The sequence below is a fragment of the Mytilus edulis genome, chromosome 8, assembly GCF_963676685.1.
Source record: "Mytilus edulis chromosome 8, xbMytEdul2.2, whole genome shotgun sequence".
NCBI classification, from domain to species: domain Eukaryota; kingdom Metazoa; phylum Mollusca; class Bivalvia; order Mytilida; family Mytilidae; genus Mytilus; species Mytilus edulis.
In genome coordinates this window covers 86,681,264-86,704,632 of record NC_092351.1, presented here as the reverse complement: position 1 = coordinate 86,704,632, position 23,369 = coordinate 86,681,264, and the positions used below count along the sequence as shown (strand labels likewise).

The following is a 23,369-nucleotide window of genomic DNA, read 5'->3' as shown; positions in this document are numbered from 1 at the left end:
ACATGAGCTCCCTTTCGATTTTTATGAATTTTAGATTTTAAGTTTCCGAGTTATGGGGTTTTATTTATGTAAAAAGGGGTGATTTTCCAGTTTTTGGACAATAACTCAAAAATGCTTTCAGCAGTTTTTATGAAACTTTGGTGAATTGTTTATATCTATTGACGTAAGCTCCCTTTTTAATTTTATAAATTTTAGATGTTAAGTTTCAGAGTTACGTCATTTTATTCATAAAAAAAGGAGGACTTTCCAGTTTTCGGACAATGCTTTGAGCAGTTATCAAAAATCTTTGGTGACTGGTTTATATTTATTAAGATAACCTCCCTTTAGTTTTTCATGATTTTCTGATATGACATTGAGAAGTTATTAAACTTTATTCTTTGAAAAAGTGACGGGCGTATCATGCGTTCATGGCGCAGCTGTTTATATTTTCTATCATGATCAAATAAGTTTTTTTTGTGTTTTTTGTTGTTGCAATAATTGCATTTAACATAGTCTTTGCACACATTTCAATTGAAATAACATTGAAACAAGATTGAAGGTTATATAAGTCTCAAAAAGTTTTAACATAATTCAAGATGATTTGTAAACGACAAATACATATTACACTAATGTTGATAGGGGCTCGTATCATGGAAAAACTATCTTTAAAAATAAGGCAATTGTACCCTGTACAACAAGACGAAGTCTAGACTTATAGTTTTAGCGGAAATGTATATGATTCGTGTTTGAATAATGGAATATCTTGCACTTCTTTCTTATACATATTTACGCAAAGTCTTAAAATAACTATATGTATCATTGTACTTGCTTTCCACACAGGCGGACAATAAGGAAAGAGGGGGAACAAAAATAAACTACCGTTATTGTTAAATCGCATTGATAAGTGTTTAAAACTCTAAATAAGTTGAAATATTTTCCAATAAAAGAATAAAACAAAAACTCTTATTTTACATACTCCTCCGTTCACGATGTTGTAATACCTAAGCAGGTTGAACTTCAATTTAAAGGTTTATCTATTGAAGTTTTAGTTCTTTGGGTACCAAACGTGACCTTTTTGAATAAATTAATTTGTAATTAGTTAACTATGCAAAGTGCAAATCTGGCATAATCTATCAATGCAAATGCCCATATATTCAAATTACTATTCAAAATGTGAGGTTAGTTTATAAATTAATAGTCATTGTAAAAAATGCTTCAAAAATTAAAAAAAAAAAGGTGGCTCAAATGTAAAAAGAAATGTTAAAATTAATTGCTTTTGGCAAGAGACGCACACTCATTTCATGATTGTATCTATTAATCAATGCACATAAGTTATGGACTAATACTGCACCCGTATAGACTAGCATTGGGGGTCGCAAGTCATAGTCCAGGTACTAGCAACAGTGATTTTTTTTTATTGTTTTTTTTTGGGGGGGTGGGGTATGTGAAATACTGCTTTCCTGTGTTATGTCTCGTAAACTTAGGTTCTTAGTTTGTTAGGACAACAGTAATGCGCTGGGAAAAAAACTGCAGTTGCTATTTTCATTAACTAAGATAAAGATATGGGTGCCTCTGACCACTCTTACAATTTTCTGTAAAGTTTTCAGTAAAAAAAGAATGTTGACAAATATCATATGCTATGAGAATTCAAAGACGATTTAAGTAGAGCAAATAAAAATTAACCAATCGTTCCGAGAAGGGTAAAGAGTACTCTAAGGGTTGCAAGCGCAACATGAGTTTAAAGGCTGTCAATCCGTCTAAGATTGCTACTAGATACACTCTTAGCAGATGAGATTAATCTTTAGCACTAAGATTGTGCCAAAACTAATTTATGACAGACTGAGTGCTTCGTTTTTATCAACCAAGTTTCATTAAGCATTTACACAAAAAATTAAGTGTGAACGTTTACAACACAAAGACAAAAGTACAGAAATGAAAAATGCTACCCAGGACGTCAGAGTAGAGAGGAAACATGCTACAACGCCAGCGGATGAATACAATGAACGAAATGGTCCACAAAAGTAAAAAATAACCTAAGACTAGAACTATGTTATATGAAAGTCATAAAATGAACTACCTAAATATAAATCTTGTTCATTGTAAATAATAATAATCAAACTTAATACGTACGTAACTTTTTTGTAAATCGTGACTTTTTTGTCATGTGATTTCCTGTCCTTTTTAATTTTTGTCCCTTATTCGTAAAATGCACTAGTAAACTGAACTCTGTGATACGTAAAATAACGAATAGATATCAATTTCATTTGTAATAATAAGTATACCTAGTTGACAATGTTTCCAACTATACAAAGACTTTATGAGAAAAAAATACTATTTTTTCAAATCTATTTGTTCCTATGAATTACGGCGCTTCTTTCTTTATACAGTCATAGGATAAAAGAGGGTCTGGAAAAGGAGGGAGGTGGGTGTTCTTCAATTCTTAATATTATTTACGCCATTTTTTCTCTTTTCTATATAAATTTTGCCCATTATTCTCTATTTTTTATATTGTAGAAGTCCACTATTCTCTATTCTTAAATTTGGCCTATCCTTTTCTTTTCTATTCTTTATTTTTTTAGCACATTATTCTCTATTCTGTAAACTCCATCCACACCCTCATATATAGAAGATACCATTCTGGTTATCTACGTCTTTTTTTATTTCACTAAATTATTATGATTGTATCTCTTAATGTTAATTTTTTTTTATATCTTTTTTAAAAGTAGTGTCTTTTTCTAACCTAGATTTGTATACATGTTTAATTTTGCTCCAGATTTTTTTTCATTTTCAATGCAGTTTCGTGTTCCCCTCTAAGTGGGCAATTTTTCTTCATAATCCAAAACTGTGTACTTATATTTCAAGATAACACGACACCGAATGGCATATCTCCCGATTTCTAAAATTTTTGGCACACTTGTACTTTGAATCGAGTTACATCGGAATATGTAATAAAAAAAAATGGGGGTCACCACTTCTGTTTTTTCGTAAATTTGATTAGAAAACGTCAATTTTGACGACAAATTTACACAGGGAAAATGCTTTGTTGTAACTTTTCTTTTTTTTTTTTAAATTTTTTTCAATAGATGGCTTTGTTCTTATATACGGAGAAAAGTAAAAAAACTAACATAATATCCCGGATTATGCCTCTAAGGTGCACGCTTTTTGTATTAGTTGTTATTAGCTTTCAACAAGCTGTCAGTAACTGCGAGTACTCTGTACTTAAAGTCTTTTGGTTGTTGGGATGTATAAGTACCCCTCCACGTCCACTCTCTTTTTGTAAGATGTATTCTATTTGCATCCATCTGATGAGTTAAGCCTTTTTTAACTGATTTCTACAGTTTATTCTCATGTTGTACTGTTACACCACTGTCACAAGTTGAACTGGTCCGTCATTCCATCTTAAGCTTCGCACCGTTAGTGTAACGATAAGGGAACACAACAGGGGTCCAGTTTATGTCCCAGGTTAGGGGAAAGGAGGGTTGGCGCCTTTAAACGAGTTTAACCTGACCACATTCTGTATGTTCCTGTCCCGAGTCAAGTAGTCTGTAATTTAGTTTGTTGCTATGTAACATATTTGTTTTTCGTTCATTATTTTGTACATAAATTAGTTTTTCTCGTTTGAATTGTTTTACATATGTCATTTCGGGGCCTTTTATAGCTGACTATGCGGTATGACTTTGCTCATTGTTGAAGGGAGTACAGTGACCTATATATGTAAATTTCAGTGTCATTTTGTCTCTTGTGGAGAGTTGTATCATTGGCAATCATACCACATCCTTTTATTTTTTTTTTTATATATATAGAAACACATATGTCATCATCCTTGTGTTTTATATACATTGCTTCAAAGTTGACCGATACGCTTAGAATTTGACAGAAAACGTGTGACGTTACAGAATAAAGTAATTTGGTAAACAGTGATATTGAGGTACAATTTGAATTGATTGATTGATGGTTGCTCAACGTCCGGTGGCAACTATTTCATGCATTTACAGGACGATACAGTGCAATTTGAATTGTTGTGTCTGAAAAACACATTTGGTGCAGCAGTCAAGAAAGGTTAAACATTCTGTTATTTGTGGAAATTAAAAAGAAAATCAACATCCTGATACAATACACAATCTTAATATAGCATACTTTGTACATGTATGATGTAAACGTGTGGGTTGTGTGCGTAGTTAGTCGGACCATGGAAGTGGAAGTATTATATACTTCCATGGTCGGACAAACCTTGCAAACTGTATGCAAAATTTCACTCAAATACACCAAGTTCAACATTCTGTCGTTCGTGAAAAATTATAAAAGAAAAAAAAATGATCCCGAGAATATATATGCATCCTCAATATAGTTAAAAAAATATATCGGCGCAATATATTTAAAAATGCCAAATTTAGCAACATGTCATAAAAAAAAAAAAAAAAAAAAAAAAAAATTGACAAGATGAGAATCGTTAGTGTATGTACTAACACCAGGTACATCATTTAAAGGTTTAACCTTAAAAACTGTACATAATCCTACGAAATCAGCCGTATAATCCTATACTAGTATACCAAGTGCGGGACTGTCGAAAGGACACTGGTAAAACAATATGATCCCAGTATTTAGCCAAGGGCACACAATTTATATTAGCATATATATAATGATGTTCTATGTTATAAATTATTATAAATCATTTGGTGACAAAATATCTTTTTGTATAAGCAGTTCATAGTGGATGGTAATTGGGAGATATCAAATATAGCAAACTAACATGTACGTCATTTTGACTTTGATGGAAAGTTGTTTAATTGGCAATCATATCACATCTCCTTATGTCATAATGGTTTGAGTTTTTTCAAGACTAACAAATACGTACTAGGAGAATAAACTATGTTGCTGTTATAGCTTAAATCTTACTATTGTTGTGAACATGTGATGTTATAATTTGATAGATTAAATACTTGCTATACTAAATATACTTATTTCGGGGCCTTTTATAGCTGACTATGCGGTATGGGCTTTGCTCATTGTTGAAGGCCGTACGGTGACCTATAGTTGTTAATTTCTGTGTCATTTTGGTCTTTTGTGGAGAGTTGTCTCATTGGCAATCATACCACATCTTCTTATTTTTATAATTATAAATTTTCATATTCAAGAGAACCCAACAAATCTTTACTAAAACTACCGTAACAGATTAGCAGTAGAAAAATACTTGTCCATTCTGCATTAGTCACGTGTTATCTATATGTCTTTGGTTTTGATTGTCGTTATAATAATTGGCCGGTTGCTGTGTATATCCCACATTTCCATTTTTGCAAATAAAGAAATAGCAACCCTTTTAATTTACATAAACACTCGTATACTTGTTAGAACAACTCCTTACTGTGAATACTCTCGTGCTTTTCCCGACGCCCATGTGACCAATATGCCCCCCCCACAAAAAGGCACCTTTGCTAATCGCATGTGAGTCGTTTTGTCTCCCCACTTTGTGAAAAGGTGCGTTTTTTACCAGCTGTACCAGGCCTGTATATCATATCTAACTCAAAACACCAAAAACACACCCATAGTGCAAATTAATATGAATCTAAATTCAAAATGATTTTAAGATTTGTCCCTCGCGCGACGCGTTGATGTGGACATTGACATATCGGGCGTCCGTCCTTTCGTCCGGTCTTGTTAGCTCTCTAACGTGTACAATTCTTGCCAGATTTTTATAAAACTTATATATCAGGTATATATCAGCCTTGTTGCTGACAAGTTTCAAAATCAGTGCCGACTAACTGCTTATTGCATTGAGTAAAAACAAAAAGCAACTCAAAGACAAACACCAGTTCACAAGTATACGACATAAATATGAGGATGTCAGAATGTGACAGTAAACCGAATTTATTTTACATTTATTAATGACTTGCTATTTTTTTTACCGGATTTCCAGTCCCGTTATTGATTTATTGTTGTACTGCGGACGAGCAGGCGGACTGCTCCAGATATTTCCGTGCGATGACTTATGAACCTTTCATCCAAAGGTTTTCAAATTTTGATATGTTGTAACTGGTGAGAAAATGGAGGTTAAGAGTTCGATATTGACGATTAACTTTACATCATTCAGCAACAGCATTATTTTGATTTGAAATGAAATGCTATTGCTAAGAAATATTTTAAAAATTTTGAGCCTTCGATTAGAACAAATACATGTACTGGGATTTTTTTTTATATCATTATACCTATAAATAGGATAAAGTCAAGATTGGGAAACCAAAGGGCACCAAGATATTTTATTAAAATTTTGAATTGATTGAATACTACCATTTATCATATGTTTAGTAGTAAATACAGTAGTTTTGCATATGTGATAAATAGCCTGCTGTTTAATCCATATCGCGCAACTTTGATGCGCACCCTTTATCGCATACCCTTTATCACACCCCTACCCTTTATCGCATACCCTTTATTACACCCCTACTTTTTTTTTTTTTTTTTTTTTTACATAAAGTCAGTTTTGGTTTTTTTTTTTGCTTAAGAAAAATTTTCCTCAAAATAGGTAAATGTTTTGAATGACGTCATTGTTTGGTATGTGACGTCACGAACGTCAAGTTTTCATATTTTTTTGGCACACTAAATGCAACTATGAAAAATACAAAACACACAAATTAATACAATAATAAACAAAATATTTATAAAACAACAGCACACAAATTGTAAGGTAACCCAGGTGCTTCGGATAAGTAATTGAGCAGTTCTTTTAAGGCCTTTGAAACAAGACAAAAGTAGAACTGAAGGTAACCTAATGCTATGGATCACAAAACAGTTCATATAATATAATACTCTTCTGTTGAAATATATGATAAAGTGTATAATACATGGCAAAATCCGTATCACATGCCGTATCACCCTCGACCAATATCATCCCTCGGGCCTAAAGGCCCTTGGGCTGATATTGATGTCTCGGGATGATACGACATATGATACGGATTTTGCCATGTATTATTCTCTATATATATCTTCAGAATAAAACTGATACAGGAGCAGGAAGGTTATTGAAATTGATGTAGTTTTTTTCCATTAATGTCGGTCATTTTTATTCTTGTTAAAACACGAAATACAGAGATTACCTGATTCAAAAATTAAATTACTTGCTTTGCATCGAATTTATTGTATCTGCTATATGTATGAGAAGCGGGGAAACGAGAATGTTTTTTTTTTATATACAAAAGATAATTGTTTAAAAACAGTTTTACTGTATAAAATATTAAAAACATATTTTTAGATACAATGTTACAGTAACTGTCCTTATTTCTCTTTTAATTTTCAAGCATATAAACTTTTAAATTATCTGCGTTTTTCAATAATACAATATTTTATTACAAAGTATTAACACGTTTTCACGAATACAATCTGCATGTTTAATGATGTCTTTATCTGGCAACTCTTGGCTTGCGTAATTGGTATAATCTGTTTACAACGTCTGGATTTAATTATACACACTTAGCGTTACATTGTATTTGATCAATTTTGGTAATTACACATACGGTTTCCCTTTTAAAGTACCCTGTAGTGTTAAAAGATGAACCATTTCACAGTCAGGAAAATCCCTTCATTTACATACAAGTGACACATTTACCACCTATTATAGTGGAAGATATTAGCAAGCAAAATCGAGGGAATTGTGCAAATGATGATACAAGCATGAAAATTACCACAAAGCATCATCATTATATACTTTGTAAGAAATGACTGCTGGCCATTAAAAAAAATATTTTTTTTCAAGATGGCCACGGCCATTTTCTAAAATGGCTGTTTTCTTTAGTTTGAAAATACTGATTTTTCTGGGAAACTTTTCTTTGAACTTCTTTTAGAAAAACCAATTACCAGGTTTGGTGGCTACCTTCCTTACATCACATATTAATTAAAAATGAATATTTGACATATCCAGTAATTGCGCATGCGCGAAAATGTAACAAAATTCTTTCAAAACCATTTAAACTATTTACTATATATTTAGTGTTTTTGGATTTCTAATGATATTATGAATTGGTTTAATAACATTTTTCAAGGTTATAATACACATGTGTTTCACACTTTTGCGCATGTGCAAACTATTTATAAACATCAAGAGCGATTTGTATGCACTACCAGGTACTTCTCAGGTATTCGATGGTTAAGGCGAAAATGTTATTAATTTGGAGAAACATCAAATGTAACTGAAGATCAGCCACTTTTGGAAATGCCTTAGCAAATTCAGTGGGAATGGCCTTATTTGTAAGGAATATATAAGTGTATCGTCATGTTTGGTGGATTGGACATTGAAATGACTTGTTATAACACTCTGGGTGATATATTGCGTGATAGGGGATAGACATGTTGTCTTACTATAGCCAATATTGCAACACCAAGACCGGATGATTATATTTATGTATGTTCAAATGTACCTAGGACTAGACAGGCGCATCAGACAACTGCATGTATTTTGCTTAAAAATTGTTAATTTCAGATTATGAAAGCTAAACTCAGAATATATAATTATGTCATGACTCTGTGACGTTCAATGATTTAAAAGACTGGTGTAAGGAAAAAGAGTCATCTCGACCACAGTTTAATTCCTGGCGTTCAATTATAAATTAAGAACTTCTTCTGATTTTGGTATTATGCTCATTTCATGAGTTAGACAGTCCATATAAAGCATGATAGCGTAATGTTTTAGGTCTTGATCGTGTAATAAATTATGCTCGATCGTTAACGACTCATCTCCGAGATATGGCTTCCCTTCCCGAACATCACCCACAGGTGGCAATGGAATTTGAAAATGATAATTTCACTGTACGTAAGACCAGTAAGTTTCTTTCTTGTAACACAATTGATCAGGCACAAAAACAGAATAATGCAATTGTGAAGGGCGATATTGGTGCCATAGGATTAACCGAAGATCCCATTTAAACAAATGGATGGTAGCTGGACCAGGAGATCTAGTGATTTGGGTCATTCGAAAACAGACGAACGACATAATGAAGACTCTACGAAAACACAAAAAGATTTCTTAAACAGCTTTAAAGGCTTTGCAAGTATGATCGAGTTTGGAAATTCATTTCTAGAAGAGTCGTCAGATTTGTAAAAAAAATACTTCATTTAGGAAATTGTTGATTCGGAAACAGCTAGGTAAGATATGTAAATAAACTCCAAGATATTGGTCCAAACAATACGAAGATCTTTTGAAGCAAATGCAAAACGAAAGAAAACCTGCTTTTTATAACCAAATAAAAAAGAACAACTTCCTATTTTTGACGCAAAATGAAACTGGAATGGTCTTTGTCAAAAACAAAGCTAGAGAACCTTAAAAGTGGTTGCGATATCTTTTCTAGACTTTTCATTCATTCCTGCTCCTTTGTCTTTATCTCAGGATATCACTTGAAATAGTGGTATTAAATCGCTGCAAATGGGTTTACTTGAAACATTCTGCGATTTGCTGATCCGAATTCGGACGCATTTATCGTTGTAGGGGCAGCAATGGTTAATTCCAGGTCACAAAGTTGGGCAAAAATATTTGATGATTATGCTAATGATGTCATACTGCCTTATTTAAAATCTTGCATCGATAAGTATTCAAAAGTAGACATTGTATTTGATGTTTTATATTACTAAATGAATAATTTAAAGGCTGTGACAAGACAAAGGCAAGGTTCTTGTGCCACATGGAAAGGTGTTGGTTCTGGTAGAACACCAAGGATATGGAGTAGTTTTCTCTGTGAAATTTCTTGCTGACAAAATTGCTTCTTAAGAGACTAATACAAATGTGTATGTTACTCATGGTGAAAGTATTCTTTGCAATTTCAATAAAGATACTTGCTATCTATCCCCTTGTAGTCATGAAGAAGCAGATACACGAATGTGTGTCCATGTTCGGCATGATTATGAAAAAATGTAATTTTAGGTAGTACTGACACAGAAGTAATAGTATCAAGAATTGCAGCAATCGCAAAATTAGGTAGAACAAAATGCGGATAGGTTATGGAAGGAATAACGACTTTTGATGGCTTCCTGCAATGACATATCAAATGCGTTTGGTCCTTGTGTTGCTGCTTTTCCTTTCGTCCATGCATTTAGTGGATGTGGCACTTTGTCGAATTGTCATGAGAAAGGCAAAAGGTCAGCTTGGCTAACAATGGAAGGTTTTCCAGATGTAAAGGATGTTTTTTTAGGCTTAAGTATGGAGCGAGGCACGATGTGAATTGTTTGCCAGGAAGCAGCGGCATTGTGATGCAATTCCGCCTACAAGACGTTCTTTTCCAGAGCACATCAAAAGAGAAGTATATCAAGGAGGAGTTGCTTGGGTTCAGCCTGATTCATGTATTCGACAAGTACGTGTTCCAAGTCATGAACACTGTGATTGGATGAAAGAAAGAATCAATGACAGTTGGAAACCAAAATGGACTTCTTTAACTGCCGTTGCATCCTCGTGTCAGAAAATTTTGAAATGCGGAGCCGATAACCGAGCTGTGTTGATAACTGTAGATGCTACCGTTCTGGCCTCCCTTGTACGGGTTGTTGTATAAGGCAACTATCAGATAATTATAAATAAGCAGCCTGTCTTTCTAACCAAACTTGGCATTTAATCTTAACAAAGAGTGTTAACACTTGTTAAGTTGATGGAAATTATAAAAATATTTTCTATGTATTTGCCGCCATTTTGGAACCGGAAGTCACTATTTTTCTTCATTTATGTGTTGCTTCGTCGTACTTAGGAACTTTTTTTTAACATTTTATCATAACTTACATTGGATTATACATCCCTTGTGAAGTTGCTTGAAAGTATAAAAATTGAAATTTTTGACTTTTTTGCCGGCATTTTGAAACCGGAAGTCACCTTTAGTTTCATTAATGTATTGTCTAGTCGTAATTTAGGAACTGTCATTTACTTTTTATCAAATCTAACATTGGATTTTACATATAACACACCTTTTAAAGGATTAACGAATTATTGTCAATTTGTAATGACGCCATTTCCGAAATGTGTGGTGGCCATCTTGAAAAAAATATTTTTTTTTCTGGCCAGCAGCGGATTTTTTTTTAGTATCATTTAGTCAACCTTTATACCAAATTTCATGCTTGTATCACGATTTGCACAATTATGTCCATAATATCTCTCACTATGTTAAGTTGTCTTCACACAGGTATAGCTTTGCGAGACTGCAGTTTATATCTCGCATGCACAACAAACGTAAATGAGGGTCGTGGTTAGAGCTAAAAGAAGAAAAAAAGAAAATAATTTACTCCCAAAAAATTAGATAAAAAGGGTCTAATATATATGTTACACTCCCAAACGTGTCCTGTCCCCCAAACGTGTCCGATTCCCCCAAACGTGTCTATTCTCCCGAAACGTGTCCGTAATATCCAACATTCCCCAAACGTGTCCGATTTTATAACCCCCAAACGTGTCTGATAATTGTTATTCGCCAAAACGTGTCCACTATTAAACGCCAGAACGTCTCACGTCTTTTAGCGCTAATACATGAATAAAATCAATAACGTTTACGGCAATTCTATAATGGGGGCACAGTTGATAAAGTTGTCATTTATTAGTTTTAGTTGGTTCAATGCCGGTTGTTATTGCAAATTTAACCTGTAACATCTAAATCAACTTTTGACTTTTTTCAAGATGGCCACCACACATTTCGGAAATGGCGTCATTACAAATTGACAATAATTCGTTAATCCTTTAAAAGGTGTGTTATATGTAAAATCCAATGTTAGATTTGATAAAAAGTAAATGACAGTTCCTAAATTACGACTAGACAATACATTAATGAAACTAAAGGTGACTTCCGGTTTCAAAATGCCGGCAAAAAAGTCAAAAATTTCAATTTTTATACTTTCAAGCAACTTCACAAGGGATGTATAATCCAATGTAAGTTATGATAAAATGTTAAAAAAAAGTTCCTAAGTACGACGAAGCAACACATAAATGAAGAAAAATAGTGACTTCCGGTTCCAAAATGGCGGCAAATACATAGAAAATATTTTTATAATTTCCATCAACTTAACAAGTGTTAACACTCTTTGTTAAGATTAAATGCCAAGTTTGGTTAGAAAGACAGGCTGCTTATTTATAATTATCTGATAGTTGCCTATACAACAACCCGTACAAGGGAGGCCAGAACGGTAGCATCTACAGTTATCAACACAGCTCGGTTTTCGGCTCCGCATTTCAAAATTTTCTGACACGAGGATGCAACGGCAGTTAAAGAAGTCCATTTTGGTTTCCAACTGTCATTGATTCTTTCTTTCATCCAATCACAGTGTTCATGACTTGGAACACGTACTTGTCGAATACATGAATCAGGCTGAACCCAAGCAACTCCTCCTTGATATACTTTTCTTTTGATGTGCTCTAGAAAAGAACGTCTTGTAGGCGGAATTGCATCACAATGCCGCTGCTTCCTGGCAAACAATTCACATCGTGCCTCGCTCCATACTTAAGCCTAAAAAACATCCTTTACATCTGGAAAACCTTCCATTGTTAGCCAAGCTGACCTTTTGCCTTTCTCATGACAATTCGACAAAGTGCCACATCCACTAAATGCATGGACGAAAGGAAAAGCAGCAACACAAGGACCAAACGCATTTGATATGTCATTGCAGGAAGCCATCAAAAGTCGTTATTCCTTCCATAACCTATCCGCATTTTGTTCTACCTAATTTTGCGACTGCTGCAATTCTTGATACTATTACTTCTGTGTCAGTACTACCTAAAATTACATTTTTTCATAATCATGCCGAACATGGACACACATTCGTGTATCTGCTTCTTCATGACTTCAAGGGGATAGATAGCAAGTATCTTTATTGAAATTGCAAAGAATACTTTCACCATGAGTAACATACACATTTGTATTAGTCTCTTAAGAAGCAATTTTGTCAGCAAGAAATTTCACAGAGAAAACTACTCCATATCCTTGGTGTTCTACCAGAACCAACACCTTTCCATGTGGCACAAGAACCTTGCCTTTGTCTTGTCACAGCCTTTAAATTATTCATTTAGTAATATAAAACATCAAATACAATGTCTACTTTTGAATACTTATCGATGCAAGATTTTAAATAAGGCAGTATGACATCATTAGCATAATCATCAAATATTTTTGCCCAACTTTGTGACCTGGAATTAACCATTGCTGCCCCTACAACGATAAATGCGTCCGAATTCGGATCAGCAAATCGCAGAATGTTTCAAGTAAACCCATTTGCAGCAATTTAATACCACTATTTCAAGTGATATCCTGAGATAAAGACAAAGGAGCAGGAATTAATGAAAAGTCTAGAAAAGATATCGCAACCACTTTTAAGGTTCTCTAGCTTTGTTTTTGACAAAGACCATTCCAGTTTCATTTTGCGTCAAAAATAGGAAGTTGTTCTTTTTTATTTGGTTATAAAAAGCAGGTTTTCCTTCGTTTTGCATTTGCTTCAAAAGATCTTCGTATTGTTTGGACCAATATCTTGGAGTTTATTTACATATCTTACCTAGCTGTTTCCGAATCAACAATTTCCTAAATGAAGTATTTTTTTTACAAATCTGACGACTCTTCTAGAAATGAATTTCCAAACTCGATCATACTTGCAAAGCCTTTAAAGCTGTTTAAGAAATCTTTTTGTGTTTTCGTAGAGTCTTCATTATGTCGTTCGTCTATTTTCGAATGACCCAAATCACTAGATCTCCTGGTCCAGCTACCATCCATTTGTCTAAATAGGATCTTCGGTTAATCCTATGGCACCAATATCGCCCTTCACAATTGCATTATTCTGTTTTTGTGCCTGATCAATTGTGTTACAAGAAAGAAACTTACTGGTCTTACGTACAGTGAAATTATCATTTTCAAATTCCATTGCCACCTGTGGGTGATGTTCGGGAAGGGAAGCCATATCTCGGAGATGAGTCGGTAACGATCGAGCATAATTTATTACACGATCAAGACCTAAAACAATACGCTATCATGCTTTATATGGACTGTCTAACTCATGAAATGAGCATAATACCAAAATCAGAAGAAGTTCTTAATTTATAATTGAACGCCAGGAATTAAACTGTGGTCGAGATGACTCTTTTTCCTTACACCAGTCTTTTAAATCATTGAACGTCACAGAGTCATGACATAATTATATATTCTGAGTTTAGCTTTCATAATCTGAAATTAACAATTTTTAAGCAAAATACATGCAGTTGTCTGATGCGCCTGTCTAGTCCTAGGTACATTTGAACATACATAAATATAATCATCCGGTCTTGGTGTTGCAATATTGGCTATAGTAAGACAACATGTCTATCCCCTATCACGCAATATATCACCCAGAGTGTTATAACAAGTCATTTCAATGTCCAATCCACCAAACATGACGATACACTTATATATTCCTTACAAATAAGGCCATTCCCACTGAATTTGCTAAGGCATTTCCAAAAGTGGCTGATCTTCAGTTACATTTGATGTTTCTCCAAATTAATAACATTTTCGCCTTAACCATCGAATACCTGAGAAGTACCTGGTAGTGCATACAAATCGCTCTTGATGTTTATAAATAGTTTGCACATGCGCAAAAGTGTGAAACACATGTGTATTATAACCTTGAAAAATGTTATTAAACCAATTCATAATATCATTAGAAATCCAAAAACACTAAATATATAGTAAATAGTTTAAATGGTTTTGAAAGAATTTTGTTACATTTTCGCGCATGCGCAATTACTGGATATGTCAAATATTCATTTTTAATTAATATGTGATGTAAGGAAGGTAGCCACCAAACCTGGTAATTGGTTTTTCTAAAAGAAGTTCAAAGAAAAGTTTCCCAGAAAAATCAGTATTTTCAAACTAAAGAAAACAGCCATTTTAGAAAATGGCCGTGGCCATCTTGAAAAAATTTTTTTTTTTAATGGCCAGCAGTCATTTCTTACAAAGTATATAATGATGATGCTTTGTGGTAATTTTCATGCTTGTATCATCATTTGCACAATTCCCTCGATTTTGCTTGCTAATATCTTCCACTAACAGTATCAATGTTTCATATACTAACTATGAAGTAAATAAAATGCATTTCTTTACGTATATAAATACATCCGACAAAAGTTTTCAAAAATAAGCAAATATTTGTCAGCATTTACTTTGGTTGTAAATGTTTTATAAACCGCGGTCTCTCAAAACTTTGCATACGTCTATAAAGATATGTTGCAAATATTAATATTTATCAAAAAACTATGATAGTGGAAAGTATTAGTAAATAAAATACATGTCTTTACATACATAAACTATATCGACAAATGTTTACAAATATAACACAAACATTTGACAGCATTTACTTTGGCTGTAAATATTTTATAAACCGCGGTCTCTCAAAACTTTGCAAACGTCTGTAAAGTTATGTTGCAAATATCGATATTTATCAAAATATTTATGATAATGGAAAGTATAAGTAAATAAAATGCACTCCTTTACATACATAAACGATATCGACAAACGTTTTCAAATATAACACAAACAGTTGATAGCATTTACATTGGTTGTAAATGTTTTATAAACCGCGGTCTCTCAAAACTTTGCATACGTCTGTAAAGATATGTTGCAAATATCGATATTTATCAAAATAACTATAATACTGGAAAGTATTAGTAAATAAAATACATTTCTTTACATGCATGAACGATATCAAAAAACGTTTGCAAATATAACATAAACATTTGACAGCATTTACATTGGTTGTAAATGTTTTATCAATCGCGGTCTCTCCATACTGCCAACACCTCAGTAAAACATTTGTGTAAATTTTAAACTTTGCATACATCTCCTATCCTGGAAAGTGCATGCAAATATAAGGCCTATCTTTACATATCTTTAGAGATGAATAAAGATATGGAAATAAAATAATTATCTTTAGCATATCTTTGAGAACGTCCTAAATAATGCCAAAGGAATAATGCATTTACATCTATCTACTGTAGGTCCGCAAATATATCTGGCAGAAAAGTAGTTACATTTGTCAAACATTTACATGATTGCCCAAATTGTTGTAAATCTGCCTTTTCGTGTAGTGATGTGCTTCTTGAATTTATCCACATAACGTGTGCTCAAATATGAAATGGATATCTTGCACTTAAAATCAAAGAAAAAAACAGTTTTTTTACATAAATTTTTATGTTTTTCTTTTTCATGACTATATCTTGAAAATTTGGAAGCAAACACCCCCCCCCCCTTTTCCGATACTTAAATCTCAATTTTGTATTCGCGAGAAACAATTATGATAAGTGATGTACTGTTTCCTAAGGTCATAGTTAATTATTATATTGCATAACTAAAAAATATAAAAGAAATTGATAATATACTGACAACATTCAATACCTTAAAGTATCTATAATAATAAAATAACGAGGTCCAATTTGTTAGTCGTCATGGGGTACAAACGACAAATCAAAGAATTCAACTTAAGTTTATATATAGCTAATAGGACAATGTTGTTGATTAAAATTACACCACTCCAGACCATTTTATTTTCAACATAATAAATATTGCGAATAATTAACAAGTTCCAGGTCGAATCCGATACCGATTCCAATAGTATATTCACCTGTTACCTATTGCCTTATCTGTACGTTCCGCATCTGACAGACGCACCACCAAACGGTGTATTTGGGATTTTGCTATATACACGGGTCATAATCACAGGGTTGACACTACTAAATTCAATCATTGTCACATTATTCCCTATTGTAGTATTTTAATCAGTAAGTCTTTCTAAGATGACAATACGAATTCTAAAAAATACTCCATTACAGGCCCTTTTATTTTCCAAATAATTAATATTACTAATAAAAAAAGTTCAAGGTCGATGGGTTCAAACAGAAAGATTATTGAAAGCAGTCATATAATCGACATGACTTTATCAGATGCCAATACCGATACAATAATTAGTCTTACGCATAGTTTTACTTTAATTCAGTTACGGATCCGCGATATCACGGGTGTGTTCTAGTGTGTTTTATAATTATAACATAAGAAGGTATAACAGCTGCTTATGATGTACATTGTATGCATACCCACTTTCTAGTTTGGTCCAAGAATATGGAACAAACGATTTTATCTTTTTTTTTAATTTTGCGCATATCGCAGTGTTTTCGATGTTCGTAGTATTATTATTTTTTATAATCAAATCCAGCATTGCTAATTGTGTAAATATTTTATGTCGATATAATTGTAATTGCTTTGGATTGACTCTTTCAACAGTTTCCTTCTAAAACAGATCTACTGTTTTTATCGGATTTACCTGACTATATCGGGATATGGGTATTTGGTCGAATCTTACATGTAACAGGAAGTTGGGATTCCATAAAAAAACGACATGGATAAAAATAATAAACATTGTCAAAATGTTCAGGTTTAACAAACTATTTATTTGGGTTAGACAATGCAAGCACACGATCTGTATTATGTCTTACACTATAGGACCCATATAATATTTATTAACTATCTTCGTATCAACGTGTTTTACAATTAGTTCGTCCATTGTATTCGAGATATTGTATTCTGTTTTTTCTTTGATTTTAAGTGCAAGATTTCTATATCATCAATATACACATGGTAAAGTTTTCATTGACCAAGGTTAAAAAGCCCAAATGTAACAGTATTCCATTTAATTGATTTGTTACAAATAAATGCAACTGTAAATCTTACGTCCACAGTTTAAGTAAGCATAGAAAACCATTTGAACAACATATAACTTACTCTCGTCTATGTATAGGTGTGTAAATGACAAATAGAAATATTGATAGAAATATTAACAACAGCATTCATAAGCTTGTTTACAATCTTTAAACTGTCGTTTCTGTGGGTTTTTTTAACAACAAATGTGTTGTCGTTGCTCATGTTACTGCTGACATAAATGTTATATGTTTTGCTACTCACGTTTTAATTTTTTACAGTAACCTTATTAGTACTGTTGGGTAATCTAGTTCAAGGATTAAACGGTAGGTATACAGCTATACAAACTAATTAGTTATTTTATAATAGGGTTTCGCTTATTACAAACTCACGCACAGCTTAAGATTTAAGGAATGAAAAGCTAAAATCAATAAGATAGTAATAGATATCCACATTTGTTCATTGACATGTGCCTATACATATATAGATAAAGCTATTGTGGAGATACACAATTCATTATGGCCTATTTGATATATGCATTGCAACCATAGTCACACACCCCTCTTAAAAAAAGCAAACAGAAAAAAAATCCATAATATTCGTCTATGGGTGTCTTTGAAACCTCATAATTTCTTTCAAAATTTCCATTTTGGTGTCTCCATGGGGGAAATCCCCCGCAAAAAGTGACAGTTGGCAGGTATGCAACATTTACAATTAGATTTCGTTCTTAAGCTTAAATATTTACATTTTAATACTTTATATGAAAATTGCAGGTCTTACTTGCTTTAGCTGTCTTGGTATCGCACATCCCCGGTTTTGCGATTATGTGGAGGACTGCACTAGTGAACAGGTAATTGAATACATCAATGAACTAATGCGTACATATATTCATATGTATATGCAAGTGGCTGTAAAGATGTATGGTGATTTTTCGAATTGTTCTGGTTAAATATCTAGCTTTATATCCAGCAAGTTATTTTTTTTATAAATTAATTTCGGTATAATACAATTTATGTACTATAATCATTGAAATTAAAGTCAATAGAGTATAAAAAGAAAAAAATAATTTATTTCACAGGTATGCGGCATTGAAAGCGTAGTTCATCCACATGGCCACACCGTGTTCAACATCGGATGTTTTGATAGAAAGGTAAAAAAGTTGTTATAGCTCAAATAATAATTTATCAAAATAATATTCTTATAGTAATATAAAAATGAAATTTAACATGACCAATCAAACATATGTTTTGGTCATGAAGAACAATATTGTTTAATTTGTGTAATCATAAGTTGCATCAACTATCCTATTTTCGGTTATTGGTTTTGTTCTTAAATGTTAGCAAAGAGTAACATTTGGAAAACAATTATTAAAGAATCTGGTTAACAATGAAATCCTTCATTTAAGAACCTACAGTAAAAATAGTTATAAAAAAAAAATTTCATTTACAATAACGCATGTTTTGAAATTAAAAATGAATAATAAAAAATAAAATAGAATCATAAATTTAAATTGACAGTAAACATGGTAAAAATGTCAAATTTGGAAAAACAGTATGGTGTTTAAATTTCATAAAAAAATATAAAAAAACCTCCATCAATCAAAACCAAAAAAGGGAAAAAAAACCAACCACAATTGAACTTTGAAATTTGGAATTTAATATTATCATGACCGTTTTAATTCATTACCAGACACGGTATTTGTCAGTCGATGCATACTGATGTGACCTCTGTTTTGTTTTTGAAACAAAAGACGATGGTAATTGTTTACTTTGTTATGATCTTCATTTACCTAAAAAAAAAACACAATAGTTAACATTTATGTGTGTAAGTTTCAACTATCAGGAAGACATGTAACTACACAGCTTACTTTTTGAACTGAAGAATTACAATATATTTGTGAAGATTCACAATGCCTATATATAGTATAAAAAAGAAGATGTGGTATGATTGCCAATGAGACAACTATCCACAAAAGACCAAAAATGACACAGACATCAACAACTATAGGTCATTGTACGGCCTTCAACAGTGAGCAAAGATCATACCACATAGTCAGCTATAAAAGGCCCCGATAAGACATTATAAAACAATTCAAACGAGTAAACTAACGGCCTTATTTATGTGAAAAAATGAACAAAAAAACAAATGTGTAACACATAAACAAACGACAACCACTAAATTTACAAACTCCTGACTTGGGACAGGCACATACATAAACATAAATGAGGTGGCGGGGTTAAACATGCTAGCGGGAACCCAACCCTCCCCCTAACCTGGGACAGTGGTAAAACAGTACAACATAAGAGCGAACTATAAAAATCAGTTAAAAAAAGGCTGAAATCATCAGATGGACAAAAATACAAGTGGACGTGGCCGGGTCCTTATACATCCGGACACAAAAAGACACAATGAACAGATATGAGAGTACTCGCAGTTATCTGACAGATAGTTCAAAGCCACTAACAACCAATAAAAAATCATGCATCTAAGACTAAACTATCAATCCGTACACATCCAACATCCAATGGATTTAGTGTAAAGACGTCATAAACAGCCAGAGAAAAACATAACCTTGTGCAATGCCAATGCAAGTTACAGGTATCGACATATTGTAGATCCATGAATATGTATATGTATTATAACATATTAGTAATATTTAGTTAGCTTTTAATTTACTGATAACAAAATCAATATTTATACCAATAAAACAATATTCAATGATCTTATTACAGTGTTGAATAGGTAACCTTTTAGAATAAGTTTATTTAAAGGAGCGACAAGTTTACATGGATCATTTTTAAATGTCCGAGCACAGTTTACAACATTTCCGTAAAAGTGAGGATGTGCTATCCCGTTTGAAATAAGTTTTCTACAGGTACAACCAAACTTTAATACCAAATCTTTATATCTATGGAAAAATTTAGAAATGGTTTTAAGTAATTTATGGTAACGATATCCCTGGTTTAAAAATTTTACCAGTAATACATAGGTTGCGTTCGTTAAGATCAAAAACGTCACAACAGACACGTGCATAGCGAACAAGTTGTGAAATATAAACACCGTAAGATGGTGCCAAAAGGAACATCACCATCTAAAAATGGAAAATTAACAATAGGGAACGAAAAATCTTCTCTTTTGTCGTATATTTTAGTGTGGAGTTTCCCGTTTAAAATCGAAATATCTAAATCCAGGAAAGGACAGTTATTACCGAATAAATTTGATTTATTTAAAGTAAGTTCCTTGGGGTAAATTTCAGCAGTATATTGAGAAAATTCTTGATCATTTAACGAAAAAATATCATCAAAATAACGGTAAATGTTGTTGAATTTATCAAGTAAATGCAATTTCGACGGGTCTTTTCTGAGTTTAGTCATAAACTGTGATTCTTAACAGTACAAAAACACGACTGTTATTGACGGGGCACAATTAGTGCCCATGGGGATACCTACAACTTGTCGATAAACTTTTTTGCCGAAATGTACATAAATATTATCAAGGAGTAAATTAACAGCTTCAATCATCTCATCACACCTCCAGTAAGTATATCTAGCATATTTACCTTTCTCATTAGAGAAAAATTCTTTAAATGAGTTGCAGCAAATATATCTACATTCAGATTTACCAAACGACCATTTAATTAAAAAGGAAAACTTTTGTTTAATAAGACAGTGAGGAAGTGTAGTGTAAAGAGTAGAAAAATCAAAACTATTAACATAATCAAAAGGACCATCAAAAGCACGTAATTTATTTAAGAAATCCAATGATTTTTTTACCCTCCAAAAATGATTTATACCACTATGTTCATATATTTTACTACAATAGTTTATGATAAGCTCTTTAATAGTAGTTAATGAACTAGTTAAGAGCACTGTAAGACTAATTGTAGAACACTTACTACACAGCTACTTTTGCATAGTTACTATTTCTGTACTAAAAATATGTAGTACTGGAAATTTACTTTTAATATTTAGTACTATTTCTTTACTTTAAAATTATTGTAATATTTAGGTACTTGTATTTTACAGTACTTGATTTGTACTAAATATTTTGGTACAGAAATAATACAATATTCCATGTTTGAAAATCAAAGTTCTAAGAGATTTAAAATATGCTGAAAATGTAACGGTAGTAACCAAAAATCTGTAGTACCTAAATTTCAAGTACAAATTAAGTACTGTAAATTACAGGTACCTAAATATTACAATAATTTTAATGTAACAAAATAGTACTGAATATTAAAAGTATATTTCCAGTACTACAGATGTTTAGTACAGAAATAGTACCTATGCAAAATTGGCTGTGTAGAGGCCGAGATGAAACGTTATTTAAATGGTGTTTTGTGTAGTTTGGTAGGCAAATAGTGTTTGGTAGGCAAATAGGCAATTTGTGTCAGAGTCTTTTATGCAAACAATTTGTAACACAAATGTTCATTGCTAATTTGTTAGATTCTATCACATAGCAATTCCTTTCATTGTTGTTTATCATTGCATAGTTCTGCAATTTTCCAGACTTGTGTTGAAAGTGGAACTGGAACACAACCTATGTGCCGGCATTGTTGCACGTCAAATATGTGTAATATGGCTGGATGTGGAGAAATCGGTATGTTGTTTACAGTAATATTTCATTAGGTTCTTTTATTTGATGTGTTTCCCTCAGTTGGCAAGCTATAAAACATATCAACATATCATATAAGATCCAGAAGTTTATATTTGTGTTTGGTACTACGATAAACTTAGTTTGATCTAGCCACTTACAAATACAATCACCGTGAAAGATTTCTTGTTTAGGTTTATCGTTAATTAAGGAATCCTTAAGATAAACAATTGTACAAATTTTGTCTAGGGTAAAAATATTCAAATCTGTTTTAGGGTAGGTTTATTTAAGAAATCTAGAGTCTAAAGATTCGAAATGAAACACGTGTAGTGCAGAGACAGGGATTTTGCCTCTGATATATACATGTTCATCTGCATGTATTCTTAAAAAAACTAACGTGAGATTAATAAATAGTTTTTAAATTTCGGTTTTTTTTTTGTGTTTTCTCTGTTAATGTTTTATTTGTATGCAGTTATATTTCATCAATTAGAAGATATATTTTGGGGACTTATTATATAAAACTTGTAACGAACTTCCGCATTGATACATGTATGCGCTTATATTAACAACAGGTGATCAAACTAAACGAGAATCATCGCCGGTGTTAGGTCCGCGAATAAATATTCATTATTTGTATCCACTTTTCATGTAGAGTATATTTTTTGCTCACTTTAAGTGATCCAACAATTGTGTGCAAAATTAATATACTGTTTTAGATACCACACAGCATGGATGTTTACGTTTACCTATTTGCTACAACCTTGCTCCATAAGTATGGTGCATTTTCATATTTTATACTTTATCTATTTCCCCTTTCCAGTGATTTAAAATTATAAAAAAAGAAGATGTGGTATGATTGCCAATGAGACAACTATCCACAAAAGACCAAAATGACACAAACATTAACAACTATAGGTCACCGTATGGCCTTCAACAATGAGCAAAGCCCATACCGCATAGTCAGCTATAAAAGGCCCCGATAAAACAATGTAAACTAATTCAAACGAGAAAAACTAACGGCCTTATTTATGTAAAAAAATTAACGAAAAACAAATATGTAACACATAAACAAACGACATCCACTGAATTACAGGCTCCTGACTTGGGACTACTAGTAACATTGTATGTTTTTCATTTGCACAT

The 23,369-nt window shown here is 32.5% G+C and overlaps 1 protein-coding gene across 1 annotated transcript in view; it reads left to right on the top strand.

Moving 5' to 3' along the window:
• Positions 1–23,369, top strand: part of LOC139486521 (angiopoietin-related protein 7-like) — a 47,377-nt gene that overhangs the window by 2,745 nt on the left and 21,263 nt on the right. Inside the window, exons 2-5 of the mRNA XM_071271430.1 lie at positions 17,915–17,959; positions 18,407–18,483; positions 18,712–18,783; positions 22,142–22,232. Coding sequence (XP_071127531.1) covers positions 17,915–17,959; positions 18,407–18,483; positions 18,712–18,783; positions 22,142–22,232 — 285 coding nt within the window. The remainder of the gene's footprint in view (positions 1–17,914; positions 17,960–18,406; positions 18,484–18,711; positions 18,784–22,141; positions 22,233–23,369) is intronic.